This window comes from Vidua macroura, chromosome 20 (genome assembly GCF_024509145.1).
Source record: "Vidua macroura isolate BioBank_ID:100142 chromosome 20, ASM2450914v1, whole genome shotgun sequence".
NCBI lineage: Eukaryota > Metazoa > Chordata > Aves > Passeriformes > Viduidae > Vidua > Vidua macroura.
Window position 1 is genome coordinate 7,975,630 of NC_071590.1, and position 16,221 is coordinate 7,991,850.

At 41.3% G+C, this 16,221-nt stretch overlaps 1 protein-coding gene across 7 annotated transcripts in view; it reads left to right on the forward strand.

Annotated features, from left to right (window-relative positions):
* Positions 1-16,221, forward strand: part of PIGL (phosphatidylinositol glycan anchor biosynthesis class L) — a 52,250-nt gene that overhangs the window by 5,918 nt on the left and 30,111 nt on the right. For 4 of the 7 annotated variants that reach the window (XM_053995519.1, XM_053995524.1, XM_053995525.1 and 1 more), the window contains exon 3: positions 12,816-12,882. The exons of 2 other annotated variants lie outside the window; for them this stretch is intronic. In XM_053995519.1, the coding sequence (XP_053851494.1) occupies positions 12,816-12,882 (67 nt within the window). The remainder of the gene's footprint in view (positions 1-12,815; positions 12,883-16,221) is intronic. One more of the 7 variants, XM_053995520.1, reaches the window with a different exon arrangement.

Sequence of the window (16,221 nt, forward strand, 5' to 3'; positions counted from 1 at the left end):
TTCAGGAGCTGTGTTTGATGTTACCACTGTGTTTGTTATCTCACTTAAAGACAATTCAAATCTGCACAAATATGGCCCCAAACTGTACCCACATTTCAGCCCTAGAGATCTGAGATCACCACACATTTCCTGCAGAAAAGTTCTTTGGTCTATGGGACGTGTCCAGAAGTGGGAAGGGCAGGAATGTCTGGCCATGCACACTTGTTCCAGACTAATTTAGATTTGAGCTCTGGACTCTTCCAACTTGTGACTAGTACAGGTCAGGCACCAGATTTGCAGAGGTGTTCTCTGAGCTGCCATGTCATTGTCACAGCTCCCACACTACACCAACCAGCTGCACTTAGGGGAGAAAAGTTTCACAATCCACTTTTGTTACCATTCCCACACAAGGCTCAACACTTGGAGCAGCCCAGCTCAGAACTTGGGCTTGTGTTGTTCAAAGTTAATTTCTGGACTGTCACAATTATTCCTGCTGCTGAGTAAGGGAGGAGTAGCAAGAGAGTGAGTTCTGAAACACATGTAAGATAAAAGTCACTTCATTAATTGTATAAATGTTAATGTAAACTCAGTGCTTTTGGTATATTTTTATCATCTTATGTGCTTCCACAGCAGATTTTCCTGTGAGTTAAGTTCCCATTTACAGTGGGCACATCTGCCAATGCTCTGGCTGTGTATTAGTCTGAAACAATGCACATAAAAAGGACATGATTTCTGATCTGCCATCTTTTTCTGAAAAGAAGCAGATAAAAGGAAGCCCAAATTATTTTTTTTTTTCTAATGTGTATTTTGGGTTCATGGAAAGATAAATATCTGATATTTTACTGTGGATTCTGAAGCTTTTGTGCACAGTTGTTCTGGACAGAAAGTAAAACTGACTATTAGCATCTTTAATATGACAGAAAATATTTGGCCCAAGTTTGCACTGCAAAGAAAATAATAGCTGAGATCTGTGTAAACTGGAAAATTTTCCATTCACAGTCGGACGCTTACGGCAAACAATGTCACATCTCTTTCCAAGTTTCCATGGAAATTGCACTCCCTTTGCTTTTTTATTATTATTATTTCACTGAAGTCCAAAAGGGCTCTGATCAGACACTGCACAGGAGAGAGGACATCTGCCCATGCACTATCACAGGCTATTTTTATGAGGCTGCAGAGAGCCTCAAAATATATTTTTTTTTACATTTTTTATGTAATAATTCTGTGGTGTTGGACTAATTTTTTCCTCCTATAAGATAAATATGCTCTATTGCACTTCCTCATACTTTACTTCTAACAAACTTCCTTCCATGACCTCTCCATGACAGAGAAATGAGTCTGTAAGGTCATGGGAAAAATATATCCTTAAGTAAATAGTGTGTGTGTCTGGTTGTGGTGATCACAAAGATACAAAATCACTCAGGCCCTTCAGAGAACAAAATATATCACTGGAAATCTGAGGCTTTTTATTAGAATTTAGAAGCACAATCATTAAGTCCATCCCATTGATCCAGTTTGGATTTGCTGTCCTTGGGTTTATTGATGGAGGGTGCTGAGTGCACAGAGCTGTGGGATTCTAAAAAATGTGTTCATCTTACTTATTATGTGTTTCCATCACAAAGGTGATATTATTGCCTAATATTTCTTCTTTCCCATTCTAATGTTTCATATTTTGGGATCAGTAGTTAACAGTTTTAATTCTGCTGGAGTAATTGTGGTAATGAGTTACATTTTGTCTCCCTAAGTTCCCCGTGGTATCATAGTTTGACATTTTATTTTATTACTAATTCCAAAAAGCTGATCTGTATGCTGATTAAAATTACTGCCATGCTTTATTCTGGAAGAGCTGCTTATTTCAGGAGTGAATGATGGGATTTTCTTAATCTTCCTTATCCCAGCAATGCTGTAAAGGCCTTTTTTTCCCCAGAATTTTCTGTAATTAAGAACGACATCTGTGGGACCAGAAATCTGACATGTAAATTGATCACATGCTCAGTGTGTATTGCAGGGAAATCAGCTTACATCCCTTGAATCAGCCAAACACACTCAAAAAATCCTGAACACTAACAAGCTTCATCATGACAAGAAGGCTCTTTGTCAGTCAGGTGGGGATCTTGATATTTATCAATCTGTAGCCGAATTTCTGTTTAGTGTAATTCTGGAAATGTAAATTGTTTTCTTTCTGAGAAGACAATGAAAGATTAGGCCACCTATTTGTATTTATATTTCTAAATAGATAATTTTTTCAAAATGCTTTCCCACATGGCAGTTCCTGCTGGCATTTTAGGACCTCAGAACACTTGATAAAAAGGATTATATAAAAGTCTGCCTTCAGGCATCTGCTTTTATAAGTGTTGCTCTATGCAATAATTTAAGAGGAAATTCTTCTGGGGGTTGAGCTGTCTCACAGCCCTCCAGGAAAGCTGCTTTCTGAAACAAAGCCTTGTATTGCACTAAGTGAGGTTTAGCTATTTTGTCCTGAGTTAGATATTTTTGTCAATAAGGAAATCTGCCCTTTTTTCCCCCTGGGGCTGCCATGAACCAGGTTCTTCCTCAGCCTTCCAGCAAAAGGAGCTTCCTTGCTGTCCACCGAGGGGGAAGGGGAGAAAGATCCTTTCAGAGCCAGGGGGCCCTGGATTCCCTCAGCAGGGCAATGAGCAGTGGTACCTTTGGAAACACTCGAGGATTCTCCCTCAGATGTCAACAGAGACCTGTCCCAGCACTTCAGTGAAGTCACAGCAGGGATTGATTGAGGGACAGAGCCTGGCCAGAGAAGCCAAGGGCTCAGAATAAATGCAGGGGGAAATGAAGGAGTACAGCTAGAGGACAAAATGGTTTATGGAAATCAAATCAAAATACTCTGCATTGAAATTTATACTTTGAATTCTCAAGATTATTTTAGCAGAATAAAAACTATGAAATACTGATCTCAAAACATGGAAGATGAGAAGAGGGATCCCAGCCATCCCCTGAAGCTGATGAAAGCTTGATTTGACTTAAAAACCCATCAACATTGCTAAGCTTATAGTAAGAAAAGAAATAAAGCTGTGCATAATGGCTGCATTTCAGGAGTCTGGGGCTGAAGATAGGGACATGCAGGAGAACAGGAAAATCCATTACAAGGATTTTTTTTTTCTTTTGTTCGTTCTTAGTTCATTCAGAACTGCATTTACTACTCTTTCATGAATGATTTTTGAAAGTCCTCCACATACATTAAAGACAGGCATCATCTTCAGAGCAAAGAAAGCTCCAAGGAGCCATCCTGGATTTGCAGATGGTTCTTGTCCCAGCTTTGCTGTCTCCTGGGGACACAGATTTCCTGGCTGGGAGCCATTCTGTCACTAGAATACTTGTGTCCAAGCAGAAGGAAATGTCTTTGGGTTTGCTGATTTCCTGTTAAAACATTTTGAGTGGACTTTCTTCATGGTTCCAGGAAGCTATAGAAAGATACAGTCTTTAGATTAAAGCTATTTTCAACAGTTATACCCAGGAGTCCCCTTTTAAGAACAGCAAACTACAACAACCTCTTTATTTAGCTGGTAACACATGGAACAATTCAGTGTGTTTTGCCAACACTGACCCCGAGGAACTAATGGAGAATGACAGGCACTTTCCTTTTGCTTCTGAAGGTTCCCTGCTTTGATAGCCCAGCAACATCTCTGTTAGTCCCTCATTTGAACCTGCAGCTGTTAATTATATGCAGACACAGGTCTTTTTTCAGAGAAATGCTTAACTCTTACCCTTAAAGAGTAACAATTATATCAAATAATCACAGCAAGTTAAAAAGGAGGAACAAACAGAAAAAAAATCTAGCAGGGATTCTGCTTAAGCTTTTGAATCTCTGCATTCCTCCAAGCTTACTCAGGGAAAATATATTCCTCTTTCTGCTGGGAATGCTCTTAAAAGCCTTCTCACAATAATGGATCAGGCGTTAATGCCGTGATCACAAGAACAGTGTGGTTTCTTTGTGGATTCTCATCATCTTATTTTAATTGTAGCTACAGTAGAAAATATAAGTACCTCAGTTAAAGTAAATCTGTGAGATCTGAGCCTGTGACGTGCTTTGGAAACATCATCCTTTGCATCTGCAATTGACCTGCATTTTCTGCAGGTAATTACTGTATTGGAAAGCAGAGGAGGGGATTTGCAGTCTCTCTTGGGCAAACTCCTCCTTGGGATCCAGTCTAAAGAATTTCAGTTCCATCAATTCCAGTGTGGGGTTGGCCATTGACTTCAGCACGCCCAGGAATTGTCACTGAAACAGTCAACAAGAGAAGACAAAGTCTTATTAAAAAAAAAATGTTAGTATGGGGAAAGTTGGAAAGGGAACTGTACAATGGGTGTTGTGTAAAATGTGTTTTCTCTTAATGACCTTCCAGTTCAGATTGGCTCTGTTTACATACAAATCAAAAACTGGTTTGTCTCCCTGCCAGCACAGCAAAGCTCAGTCTGGGATCTGAGTTTCCAGCTGTGTCTTTTGCCTCTGACATCCTCCCAGTAATAAAAGTTGTGTGGCTGGGATTTGGCTGGAACTGCAGATGATATTGTGAGCCAGAACTGAGTTCAGCCTTCTCTTCCTCTGCAAGACAATAGAAGTTAAAGCTTGTTTGTGTCAATAAAAAAAGCATGTACAACTCCTAAGCCCTCAGGGAGCAGATATGATGAATAAGATGCTCTTTTTCCATCATCATCTTTCTAATCCTGACCAATGTTAGTAGTAAGTCTGTGGGAACTCAAACTTCTGTCTTCCTCATTTCCAAGGTGGAGCAGAAGCTTTTGTGGAGTTCACCTGTGAAGATGCAGCTTCCAGAGAACAGATATAGTTACATAACCTTTGCAGTGTTCCTTAATCCAGGTTTTTTGTTCTTCACTTCAAACTCCCTGGAGGGTACAGTGTATTAAGTGCTGTCTTTACTCTGTAAGCCTTAACAGCTTCCCTGCAGAGACTGACAAAGTGGCAGAGACAGCAACCTCTTCTCAGGTGAAGTGGCATTGCTGACATGCCTTGTAGTTGTCACTTTCCTGTTTCCTTCTCTTTTCAAACGCTGTTGTAGGAAACTCTGGAGTTGTTCCAGGTCCTGGGTGCTGTCTGGATGTAGGCAAAGCTCTCTCAGTTCATACAGGAGCAACAAGTGATTAAATTATTCAGTGCAGGGTCCTTCTTACAGCAGCTGAAAGCTCTGGCTACAGTCAGCAATTCTACTTGCAGGTTGCACATTGGTCACCTCATTGTAAAATACCCATTTGTAAAGCTCTATAGCAGTTGTTAATCTCCACTCCTGTGTTAATAAAACCCTCTTTGAGACATGTCTGAAAACTCCTCCAGTTGACAGTGTCAGTGTGAGCCAGCAAAGGTGCTCTCAGCAGTCTGGAATCTGAGGCTCCCCAGCTGCTCCTACCTGACTGCAGTGGGTTCTGCTCTGAAGCAGCAGCATGATCCAGAGCTGCCTTTGGAAGCATCCTACAGCCAAAGAATTCCCATTTGTATATTCTTGGCTGAGTTTGTTGTGACATGCCCTGTTATTTTTTGCATTCTGGGTGCATTCTGAAGTTCCCCCAGGCATCCCTTCAAATGAAACATTGCATCACTGAGGAAGTGAAGCCATTACAAGGGAGCACTTTCGCCAGACACTTGGAGCAGACACAATCAGCTCTCATCTTCCAGAAAAGGACTTGCAAGTTGACATTGCAAAATTTGGGAAGAACAATGGTCCTTTCTTGAGTGGTTTGATGCATTTTTTCAAAAAGCAGAGCTGTGCTGTTGTTTTTTTTTTGCCACACCATGAACAAAGGTTTTATATCTGCATAGAAGAAATGTTAGAAACAAAGCAGTTGAAGCACGAAGCTTCAAAATCCTTTGGAAGGAAGAGAATAATTTCTCAGCTGAAGTCTGCTAAGGTCTCTGACCTTCTCTGGGTCTTACTTTCATCCTGCAATAACCCTCCCTTTTTGCAGAGCTGTGGGGATGGAGCAGGTGCTGTTTCCATGCTATTCTCATGGTGTGAGATGCTGTATGAGTGTTGAGGATCATTATTAGATTTTTCCTTGCTATTCAAAGGGTTAATTTCGAGATGTGATTTAGGTTTGGCACAGAAGGAGGGGAGACAGAGGATTTTGTTCTGCAGGAAACTAGGTCAGCAGGTTTTTATTATTGTGCTCGACAGCCCAATGTGGTTTGCATTTAGGAATGAACTCGGCTGACATCGTGGATGGTCGCTTTCCCCTTCCCAGGACTCAGCTTCAGCCACTGCTCCATACATTACAGCTTCCCCAAATGGAATGAAAGGGAATACTCAGCTGAGGAAGCTCAGGCCATTGTGAGTTTGTCAGTTATCTTTTCAGAGCTGTCTGTCAGGAGTGGTCAGGAATATGGGATGAGGTCCAAGAGAGGAAGAGGAGAGGAAGAACAATAGCACTGGAATATTTTCAGTCACTGAAGTGCATCGGAATCACAGAGGTCTCCATTGCTTTCACACCCCATGGACTGCTGATTGTTCTTACAGCCTGTGTGGCATTGTCTGGTTTTTGTTTGGATCTGGTCAGATCCTGATCTTGGTCCTGCCAGTGTAAATTTGGAGTAATTCCCTTGCTTTCTCTGAAGATCTGCTGTGTGTGGCTGAGATCACTGTGTGGTCCTGCAGAGATAACCCTTAGGTGGGGAGTTTTCCATTGTAGCTTCTGGATCATCGTGACTGATGAAAGATTTGAATAATCCAGAATCTTTGTCACATGTCCCAGCTTTCTTGGCTGTATCTCCTGTTGTGTATTCTCTTCCCAGGCAACTGGGAATACCTGTCTGTTCTTTACCTCTGCCTGAAGACCAAATTGTGGCAGACATCACCTATACTGGACAATTCAGGCTGCCTTTCTTTACAGATTATTTTCACTTTACTGAATGATGAGAATCCAAGTAGTTACAACTTTAAAAATTATTCCACCTTGTTTTTATTGTAAAGATCAGATGAGGATGGTGGAGCTTAAAAAGATTTAAGGTGGATCTTAAAAAGACATTACCAAAAAGATTGGTAATGCCTAGGAAAATTTCTGAGTAATAGGATTTAAGGCTGAGCATCTACTTCCAGTTTTATGCTCTTGTTGTTTTACGGACTTTAATGTGAGTTAATGGCTTTTCAGCATAATAAAACCATCTAATTCTGTCCTGTTCTACTCTTTATTCAGTTCTGGCATCAAGAAACCCAGACATTTTTGCAAACCAAGTTTGGCTTTTAAGGCTGAACAAGGAAAATACAGGCAATACTAAGAAGAGCAGACAGCAGTAGGTTTGCCAGCAGTTCCTGGAAATAATGGAGTTTCACAACCATTGCCTGTGGATTGGACATTTAAGAAGGAAAAAAATCCTTGTGGCTTGTATGGATGGAATAATGAGAATGCAAAGTCTGTTGAGAAAGTTTATTATGGTAAAAATTCAGATGCCATTCTTGGGTTTAAACCAAAGAGCAGCATATCAAATGCCTCAGAATGATGACAGCATAGAAATAACACAGGTCAGAAAATTGCATATGGTCTCTCCTGGATTGCATTTATTGCTGTGGTGGGCTATGCATTTTTATTGTCCAATTTTGAATCTCTATGAAACAGTTTCAGCTGCAAGAAATGTGCTCACAGAATCATCTTTTAAATGTGAACATGTTAAAGAGGGATGAAGAAAGGAGGTGTTTCTGCAATACCCTTGTGCTCTTCCCCTGCTGTGAGTGAGAGCCAAGAAAACGCCAGCGTGTGTCAGAATGAGAGGCAGTGACAGGACTTGTAGCAGGCAGACACGTCCACACAATAAACAGCAGAGCTGAGGCAGCATTCTCAAAATTGCCTCCTGCATAATGAAACAGAGGAGTTGTGGCAGAATCTCCACAGCTTCATTCAGAGTTGGCAAATTATTTCATTCAAATGTGCAGCAACTCGGGAAATGTCATTGTGCTGCTAGAAGACTTGGGTTGTGTTTCCTATTCCTAAATTGAACTAAGTTCAATTGAGCTCTCAGCTCAAGAAATGAGAGATGAAAAGCCTCTCTCTCCCCTGCAGTGGCTCTCCAGAATGTATATTATATCTCCTGAGGCTGTCAGCCATGTGAAGCCTTCAGGATGTGACTCATAGGATAAATAAGTTTGGTCATTCTTGCTGTGAATAGAAAAAGGTAAAATCTTGTATTTTTACAAAAGCTTTTTCTTCCCTACATGAATTCAGAAAACATCCCAAGTCATTAACATGCTGGAGCTGTCACTGAAAATCCAGTAGCTTCAGGGTTGAACAGAACTGTTAATAGAGCTCAGTGATGCCATGTGTGTGAAATGCGTGCTGCTGAATATTTGTGCTCTTTCAAATGGATGAACTCGAGTTCCCAGACTGCAGACGAGGGTGGCAGTGCAGAGGAGCAGCTCATGTGTGTCAGCAAAGGAGCAGATGCTGGCAGGAGAGCGGGGGATAAACAGATGCCGAGTAATGCTGGTGGGGGGAATGAGCCGTTTGTGCCCGTTTGGGAGCTCTGCTGCAGAGAGGATGCAGCCTGCAGATTTAAGTAGGTTATGATGTTCTCCCCTATGGCTGGGGCTGGAGGCACGGCCAGTTTTACTGCAGAGTGTCACTTTGTGGTACAAACATCAAAAAATCATCTTTCAGAGAGCAATGGCTTCAAATGGGTGCATTCCTTTTTTGTTTTCAAATGTAACCCCATCTTTACCAATTAAAGTAACTATTCAATGGTTAGAATACGATCTCTGAGCTATGAGCACAGATCCTGTTTATCCCTTTTGTGGGATAAAATATATTTAGCTTTGCTGGATTTGTAGTTACTATTCCTTCTCCATGTTTTACGTGGCAGTTAACCCTCTCCTTTGATAGCTGTTTACAGCTGGGAGCAGAGTGACAAGAATGGTGCTCTTTGTTCTGCAGAAAGCAGGGAGCTGTGCCAGGTGTCCCGTATCTGTTTCCCAAACTCAGGTAACCTTCTCCTGGAGCAATCCCAGTACCAAGAGAGAGGGAACAGCAGTATTCTTAACATGGCTGCTCACTGCCAGTCTTTTCAGAGAATGGGAATCAGCTGATTAATTTTATTGACAACTTATTGCAAGCAAAAGGTGCCAGGCTGGATGCTCTGGTGACTGGCAAAGGCTCCTCACAGTAACTTTCACACCAGGGTGTGTTTGTGCTCTTCATCATTTCTGCAAGTTGATTGCTTGTATCTGCAAGAAGATTACTGCCCACTGTAATACAATTTCTGGCCTCTTTCCTTGAATGCCAACAAGAAGATTAATTAGAACTGGGTTAAAAATGTATTAGTATTTAAGGGAGATATTTTTTCCTGTGCTGCCTCATCTCTTATTCCACCCCAATCCATTACATGTTGTGCTCAGAGTCCTCACGCAGCTTCTGCTGTTTAGTGCCTTCTGTACCTACAGGGAGGTGAGGAAGGACTTTCTGTCTCCATCCTCATACTGCTTCTTCCAGGAGAATGTGTGAGTTCTGGCAGGAGCAATCTGGAGCCAGCACAGGATGTTGGATACAGGACACACTCAACACCCCCTCCTACAGTGGCTCACTGTGGGGCCACCACACAGCTCACAGGTGCTCTCTGCTTCCACAGCAGCTCTAAGACTGAAGTAATTTCCAGCCAGACTTGGCAGTTGGACTTTCCCAGTGATCTGTATAAACCAGAAGTGTCTTGGGAGGTTTCCCAGTTGCACCATCCTACTTTTGGTGTTTACAGCTACAGTAACTAACTTCTGACATTTATCCCCAGCTGGTGCTCTGATTGCTGAGCTTGGTGCCTGTTTGCACATGGGGCCTTCTGATAAAGCAGGCATTTGACCTTTCTATTCTTAACCCATTAACATTTAGAAGAGTTGCTCTCCTCACCTCTCTAAGGCTGTGTTCCTCCCCCAACCCCCCTGTTCCTGCCAGATAAGATTACTCCTGGGTTATGCATTGATCTAAAAGCAGAGTGCCAAATGCAGCCCACACCAGTTCAAGGGCAAACACTGAGCTCACTGAATCCCCATGCTCAGCTCACTCGTGGGAAGGAGGTGACCAGAGGCTCTTTTTGCTCTCTCAGCAGAACCTGGGGACAGGCACAGGGCTCTCAGTTCTTCATTGTATCATTAAACCACCAGCAGTAGGACCAGCCCAGTTTGCTGAGGCTGCACCTTAGTGCTCTTTCCTCTTCTCCCTCTGCCTGTGAACTGAGGGGTTGAAGGGGTCCTTCCACAGGATTATCACACACTCATTTGCTGGGGGCAGTGTATGCAGGAACCTGAACGTGCAGATGAGAGCCAGGAGTCCTTTGTTTTAAGCCAAGCCCAGCTCAAGGAATGCTGTACTGTGACACTTCACCTGTGCACGTGTATTTCCCAGTTTTTGGATATCCTTACTCTTACTGGAGTAAGGACCTGTTATTGCTTCTTCAGGTACCTTACCCCTTACCCCTTCTTCCTTACCCCTAATCCATGTCAGAAATTGTGTTTGAGATTCTCTTGTTCTAGTTCAATATCTTGGTGTAAAATCCTTGGAAAACTGCCACCAGAATGATAAAAGAAGTGGAAAACAAGCCTAATAATGGATGTTTAAAATGCTTGAGCTATTTGCTTTATCCATGACATGACTTGATGGTCATGCAGGAGGACCAGCACTGGGAAGAGATTTGGTGGGTGGGGTCTGTTGAGCTGTTACACACATTTTGCATGAGAGTAATGACCAGAGTGGTCCTGCTGGCTTTAAAAGCCTATGACACTGATAATAACTACAATCAGTCACAATAATTAATTAGCTGACAGGCCTGATTTTCCCCTGTAAAACTAAAAGCCACTGGAGCAGTATGGATCAAAATTTATTGCAGTTATTAATATTTTATTATGTTAAATTCAATGGTTTAAAATAAAACATTGTGATTTAATGTGCATTTATGACCATCTGTACTAAGAACTAAGATTCATATATTCTTAACATGATAACTTACATGAAATTAAAGAGGCAGGCACTGTGCTTTTTCCTGCCACTGTTTAAGAGAAAGTAAAACTACAGAATGGAAGGAGTCCTCTCACTTAGCACTAGACTATTTTAGAGTGAGAGACTCCTTTTGAGTTGTCTTATCAGACACTCAGTAATTCAGAGTTGAGAAGCTCATTCAAAACTGAAGGAGGAAATCCTTTTTCATCTTGTGGTCTGTGAATAAAAATAGATGTGAAAGTCTGCTCTACTAATTTTTTAGATGCCTCAACAGCATGTGTGATCCAAAACCAACTGCTTTATCTCCTTAACTACAGTTAATATTATCTTTGTTTACTGCATGTGTTAGTTTTTAATACTGTGTTTTGATAAGCTTTTCCATTATTTCTGGAAATTCTGATATAATTTACCCAGTTGTTTGGAAACAATTATAAAATACTGTTATGATTTGGAGCTCCAGCTTCCATCTCAAATCAAAATTGCACAAACCATGACTAAAAGTTAATTTAGTGCGGAGAAATGCATCACTCCATCCCTATTAATACAACAAACTGGGGAAATTAAATTCTATCCTTAGAGAGAGAGTTGTTTTAGAAAGAACTAAATCACTTATTTAAAATGAGTGGGTTGTCCTGGGCTGCAGGAAGAGGTAGGTGGGAATTCTGCTGGCTTGGCCTCACCACAGCCTGGTTTGATTTTGTGTGTGGCACTGTCACTGTTGTGGTGTCACCAACACTCCCTGGCCCTTGGAGCAGCTGAACTGGCAGGGACAGGACCCAAGGTGAGGAATGCTCCTGCCACTTCTTTGAATCCTGTTTTCCAGGCCTGTTTTTCTTTTTTTTTTTTTTTTTTTTTTTTCCATTTCAAATGTTCCATGAAGTAAATTTTTTATCAGTGACTCAGAGCAAAAGAAAATTTCATATTTTTATGATAAAATATTAGATGTCTGGGCAAACCTTCAACTGTAAATGTTTTTTTGGCTTATCCAGCATACTGTACTTGCTGAGATGGGAGTGTGTGAGCCTCTAGTTATGATTAAAACACCAAAAGCATGAACGTAGGAAGCAATAAAGTATTATGTAGGAGAAGATTCATCATCTTTGTGATTTTGTTTAAAGAAAGCCCAGATGTGGGAGCAGATACCTACTGAATCAATCATTTTCTAAGCCACAGATGACCAGAAAATTAATTAAAAAGAAATAATATGAGGAGGTATTAGAAAATAAACCTGCAGAACTTAATGTTTAGACACCATTGCCCAGACTCGTTTGGTCTTCAAGTGATCTGCATTAACAGTAATTGTAATTTATTTGGGGGTGTTTAAACCTCAGGATGTGCATTCAGGGGATTGTTCAGTGGTTTCCGGGACTGGATTGCTCCAGTTTGCTTCTGCTCCAGAGTTTGTGTCAGGAAACAGAATTTCTGCCTTTGACTGCAGCTCTGCCAGGATTTTTCTGAGGGGGTGGGATGGGTGAGGGTGGGATGGGTGAGGGTGTGGGATGGGTGAGGGTGGGATGGGTGAAGGTGTGGGGTGGGTGAGGGTGTGGGATGGGTGAGGGTGTGGGATGGGTGAGGGTGTGGGATGGGTGAGGGTGTGGGATGGGTGAGGGTGTGGGATGGGTGAGGGTGTGGGATGGGTGAGGGTGTGGGATGGGTGAAGGTGTGGGATGGGTGAGGGTGTGGGATGGGTGAGGGTGGGGTGGATGAAGGTGGGAGCTGCTCAGTGCTGATGCAGCAAGATTGCTTTTCTCACAAGAGCTAATTATGCCATTAGAGTGCAGATCTCTGCACCTCCCTTCTTTGTGAGCTTTATACATGTTCTGTGTGGTCTTGTGCATCTGAGACATGCTCAGAAAATGTTCATTTTTATGTTATGTTAGCAACAGGTGACCAGAAAAGTAAAATACTTCAGAATACTTGGACTTGCAGAACAGCACCAGGGTCAAGGTATTTCCTAAGAGCTTAATAGAATCTCCTTTAGTAATACCTAATAAACTTCCCTGGCTTCCTGGCCTATTTACAGTGCTTGTCCTTACCCCTAATCCATGTCAGAAGTTGTGTTTCCATTTTGACTCAGGGATTGCCCAGCAGGACATTTGTCTCAGCACACAGGGACAGCTGTGTTGACAGTCTCAGTGGCCTCGGGGCATTACAGGCTCTCTGTAATCAGATGAGACCTGTACATGCTTCAGTGCCTTCCAGTGAACTGAAACAACCTTGGTCTGCTTGGGATGATGAAGGAAGTGACCATGTTTAGGGGTTTGGCTGTCGTTTTGTGAGACCTTCTAAAGGGTATATAAACTGCAAAGTGAAAGGTCCAGGAGTCAGTGAACTGCAGCAGTTCATCAGGCAGCATGAAAAATGGTTTAATGTTGGAGAAATACATACAAGAAATGCAGAGGATTCAAAGTTAACTTGTAAAATTATGTTTAGTAATTTTTTATATAATATCTGTCCCCTAGATCCCTATCCAGTGTTAAACATTGTACATAGCTATTTTTCAAAATATTTCTTTTTCTTCCTTTGTACTGTGTGGCAGAGATAAATATACAACTCTTTCTATTTGAGGAATCCTAGGAGTTACTGGTAACAACAGTAGGTAGAAGTTGGACAGAAATGGCATTTTTCAACTGCTGGCACACCATTTAACATGCACCTTGCATAGCAATAACAATGACCAAATAAATCCCTGTTGAACACTGGCCAAGAAAATCCATCAGCATGTTTTATTCATGTGGTGTGACAGTGCAGTTAAGTCTGTATTGATTCTGTTTATTTCAATTTAGAGAACATCTCCACTGAACATTCCATGTAATTATTATACAGACAAGGAACAACATCTAGAGCTGACAGCCAAGCATATAAATACAAATCTTTTGCAAAACATTCTGTCATGCTGCTTCTGCAAGGAGAACAGGTCAGACTTAAACAGAAGCAGATTCTGCTGTCAAGATTTTTGCTGAAATTGCCTTTCCTCCAGCTCTGCTATGATTATATCAGGGCACCATTTGTTTTAGTCTCCCAGATGATCTCCACAGCTGCATGACTGTACAGAGAGAGAAAAAGAGGGCTTAAACACACTGAGTAGGTAAAACATGCACTTTACATTGTAACTAACAGTAAAATCCTCTATATTGACACAGTGTAAATAGGACTTTATAACCTGCTGCTCCCTGAGACCCCAGCGAGTGTGTGGGTACTCAATAGATACAGAGTGCACTAAGTGCTGTAGGTCATTTGGTTGTCCCAGGGAGGTGCACAATCAGAATTGTTTGAATGCTTAGGCAAGTCGAAGGTTGTGAATGTGAGGCACAGGGAACCTACAGTAATTAGCTGTGCCACTTGTTGCAGTTGTTTCCTTCTTAGGATGATTAAGTCACAGTGATCTGGTCAACCCAGGTCAACCACAATGTTACCAAGACAACGAAGTAAACTGGTCACTGCCCTTGAGTCTTGGACAGCCCCTTAAGTGGCTCACAGATCCTTGCTCCATCTTTGCCCTGATGCTGGAAAGGTGATGTGGTGGAGCACAACCTCAGCTCCTTGTACATACAAACTCTTCATACAGCTGGAGGGTTGTTCAGCAGTGGGTGAGATGCTCAAAACTGAACTGGACACACTCCATCCCATAACAGTGTCCCATTGAAACATCCCTCTGGAACAGTCCCAGTTCCTGCCTGCCAAGGATTTGCTTAACATCTACTGTTAGGCTGGAAGGGGTGGGGGAAGGAGAGCCCTTGCTATCATTAAAAAGGAAAAGGGAAAAAAAAGTCTAATCAAATAAATCCCTGTAGTTCATTTCCTCTTACGAGCTCTGTGCTCTGTAATTATATTACCAGAGAAGTCTTTCTTCTCTGAGTTCACGTGAAACCTTAATGGTTTTATTCCCCTTGGCCCTAGTTCAATCAGTATACATAAAATGACAAGGTTTTTCTGTTCCAGTGTAAGATTGAATTAGAAGGTGGTGGGTGTGGTACTTCAGATTAGAACAAACTATTAAAAAGAATCAATTCCTTAAAGGACATTTGCTAGGTTGAGAGTACATTTAATATAACCCCAATACCATAGGAATTTTGTTTAAGAGAACCCAGCCCCACCAACAAAGAGTGCCAGCAATGCAGAATGCCCAACACACAGCAACTGTGAATAGAATAAGATGTTCTGATAGCAGGTAAGTGATGCTGGCAAATGGTTAAACACTTTCAGGTATTTTCATATAATGAGTAAAAGACTGTAAAAGATACACAATATCTCAAAGAATTCAATGAATTTTACTTGTTTGCTCATGGAGTTTTAGGTTGCTGTTGGTAGAGATACTGAAGCCAGTTTTGAAGACTTTAGATAATTTGTTCTGAAGGAAATGCTGTTCAGATGATGCAACACCAGCTTTTTGAAAAGGAGAAAACAGAACTTGATGAAGCAAATAGGAAGCTAATGTTTTCATTTGTTGCATATTCACCTTTTTCCTAATGTGCAATAGATTAGCAAATGTGGGTGGTGTTTTATAATTTCAGTTTTATTCCATCAGGAAGAAGGGAAATTAACTCTTTGCTAGACATCATTGAGCATCTTTTGCCTCTTGTAGCTTCTTAAATCCATTTTGGTTAAAATGAAAAAAGTATTTTTACTGCAGCACAGGAAACTGAAATGCCTTTTTAGCAACTGAAGTGGGATTTGGGTGAATATTTTGTTGTTTGATCCTTCTGTGCCAAGTGAAGCATTATATGAAAACATTTTGATTTACAGTTGCATGCCAAGTCATGCCCCCTCTTCTAACCAGTCACATATTAACTCAGTCTCATTGTACCTGCAGACTCCTTGTGCAGTAGTCTCAGGGTTTCTCATTTCAGTGTTGCAGTCTGTTTCTCTGCAATTGCCATTTGCACTGAAATAATTCATTGCACATCCTCCCTTCCATGCACATACATTCTACATTCTTTATGTGTGACTGTAAGCATAACAAATCTTGTCTGAGTTCCATGCCATTTTCTCATCTTTAATTGTTAATAATTAACTGAATTTTGTTAAATGTAGAAATGCTCAGTCTCTTTTAGGATGAAGGATGGATATTTTCCTATCAATCAGTTTTTAAATCTGAGCACTGAAAATTCTGACAAACAGTGCTTGAAAGAAGCAAATTTTGTTCCTGTTTTGGGGTACAAAATGGCAGGTGATAAAAGGGGGCAATTCAGAATTGAATTCTTCATTAAGTCCATTCTACTTCTTGTCATTACATTGCATCAGCAAGACTTAAACCCTTCATTTTGGAGAAGGGTCACATCTGTA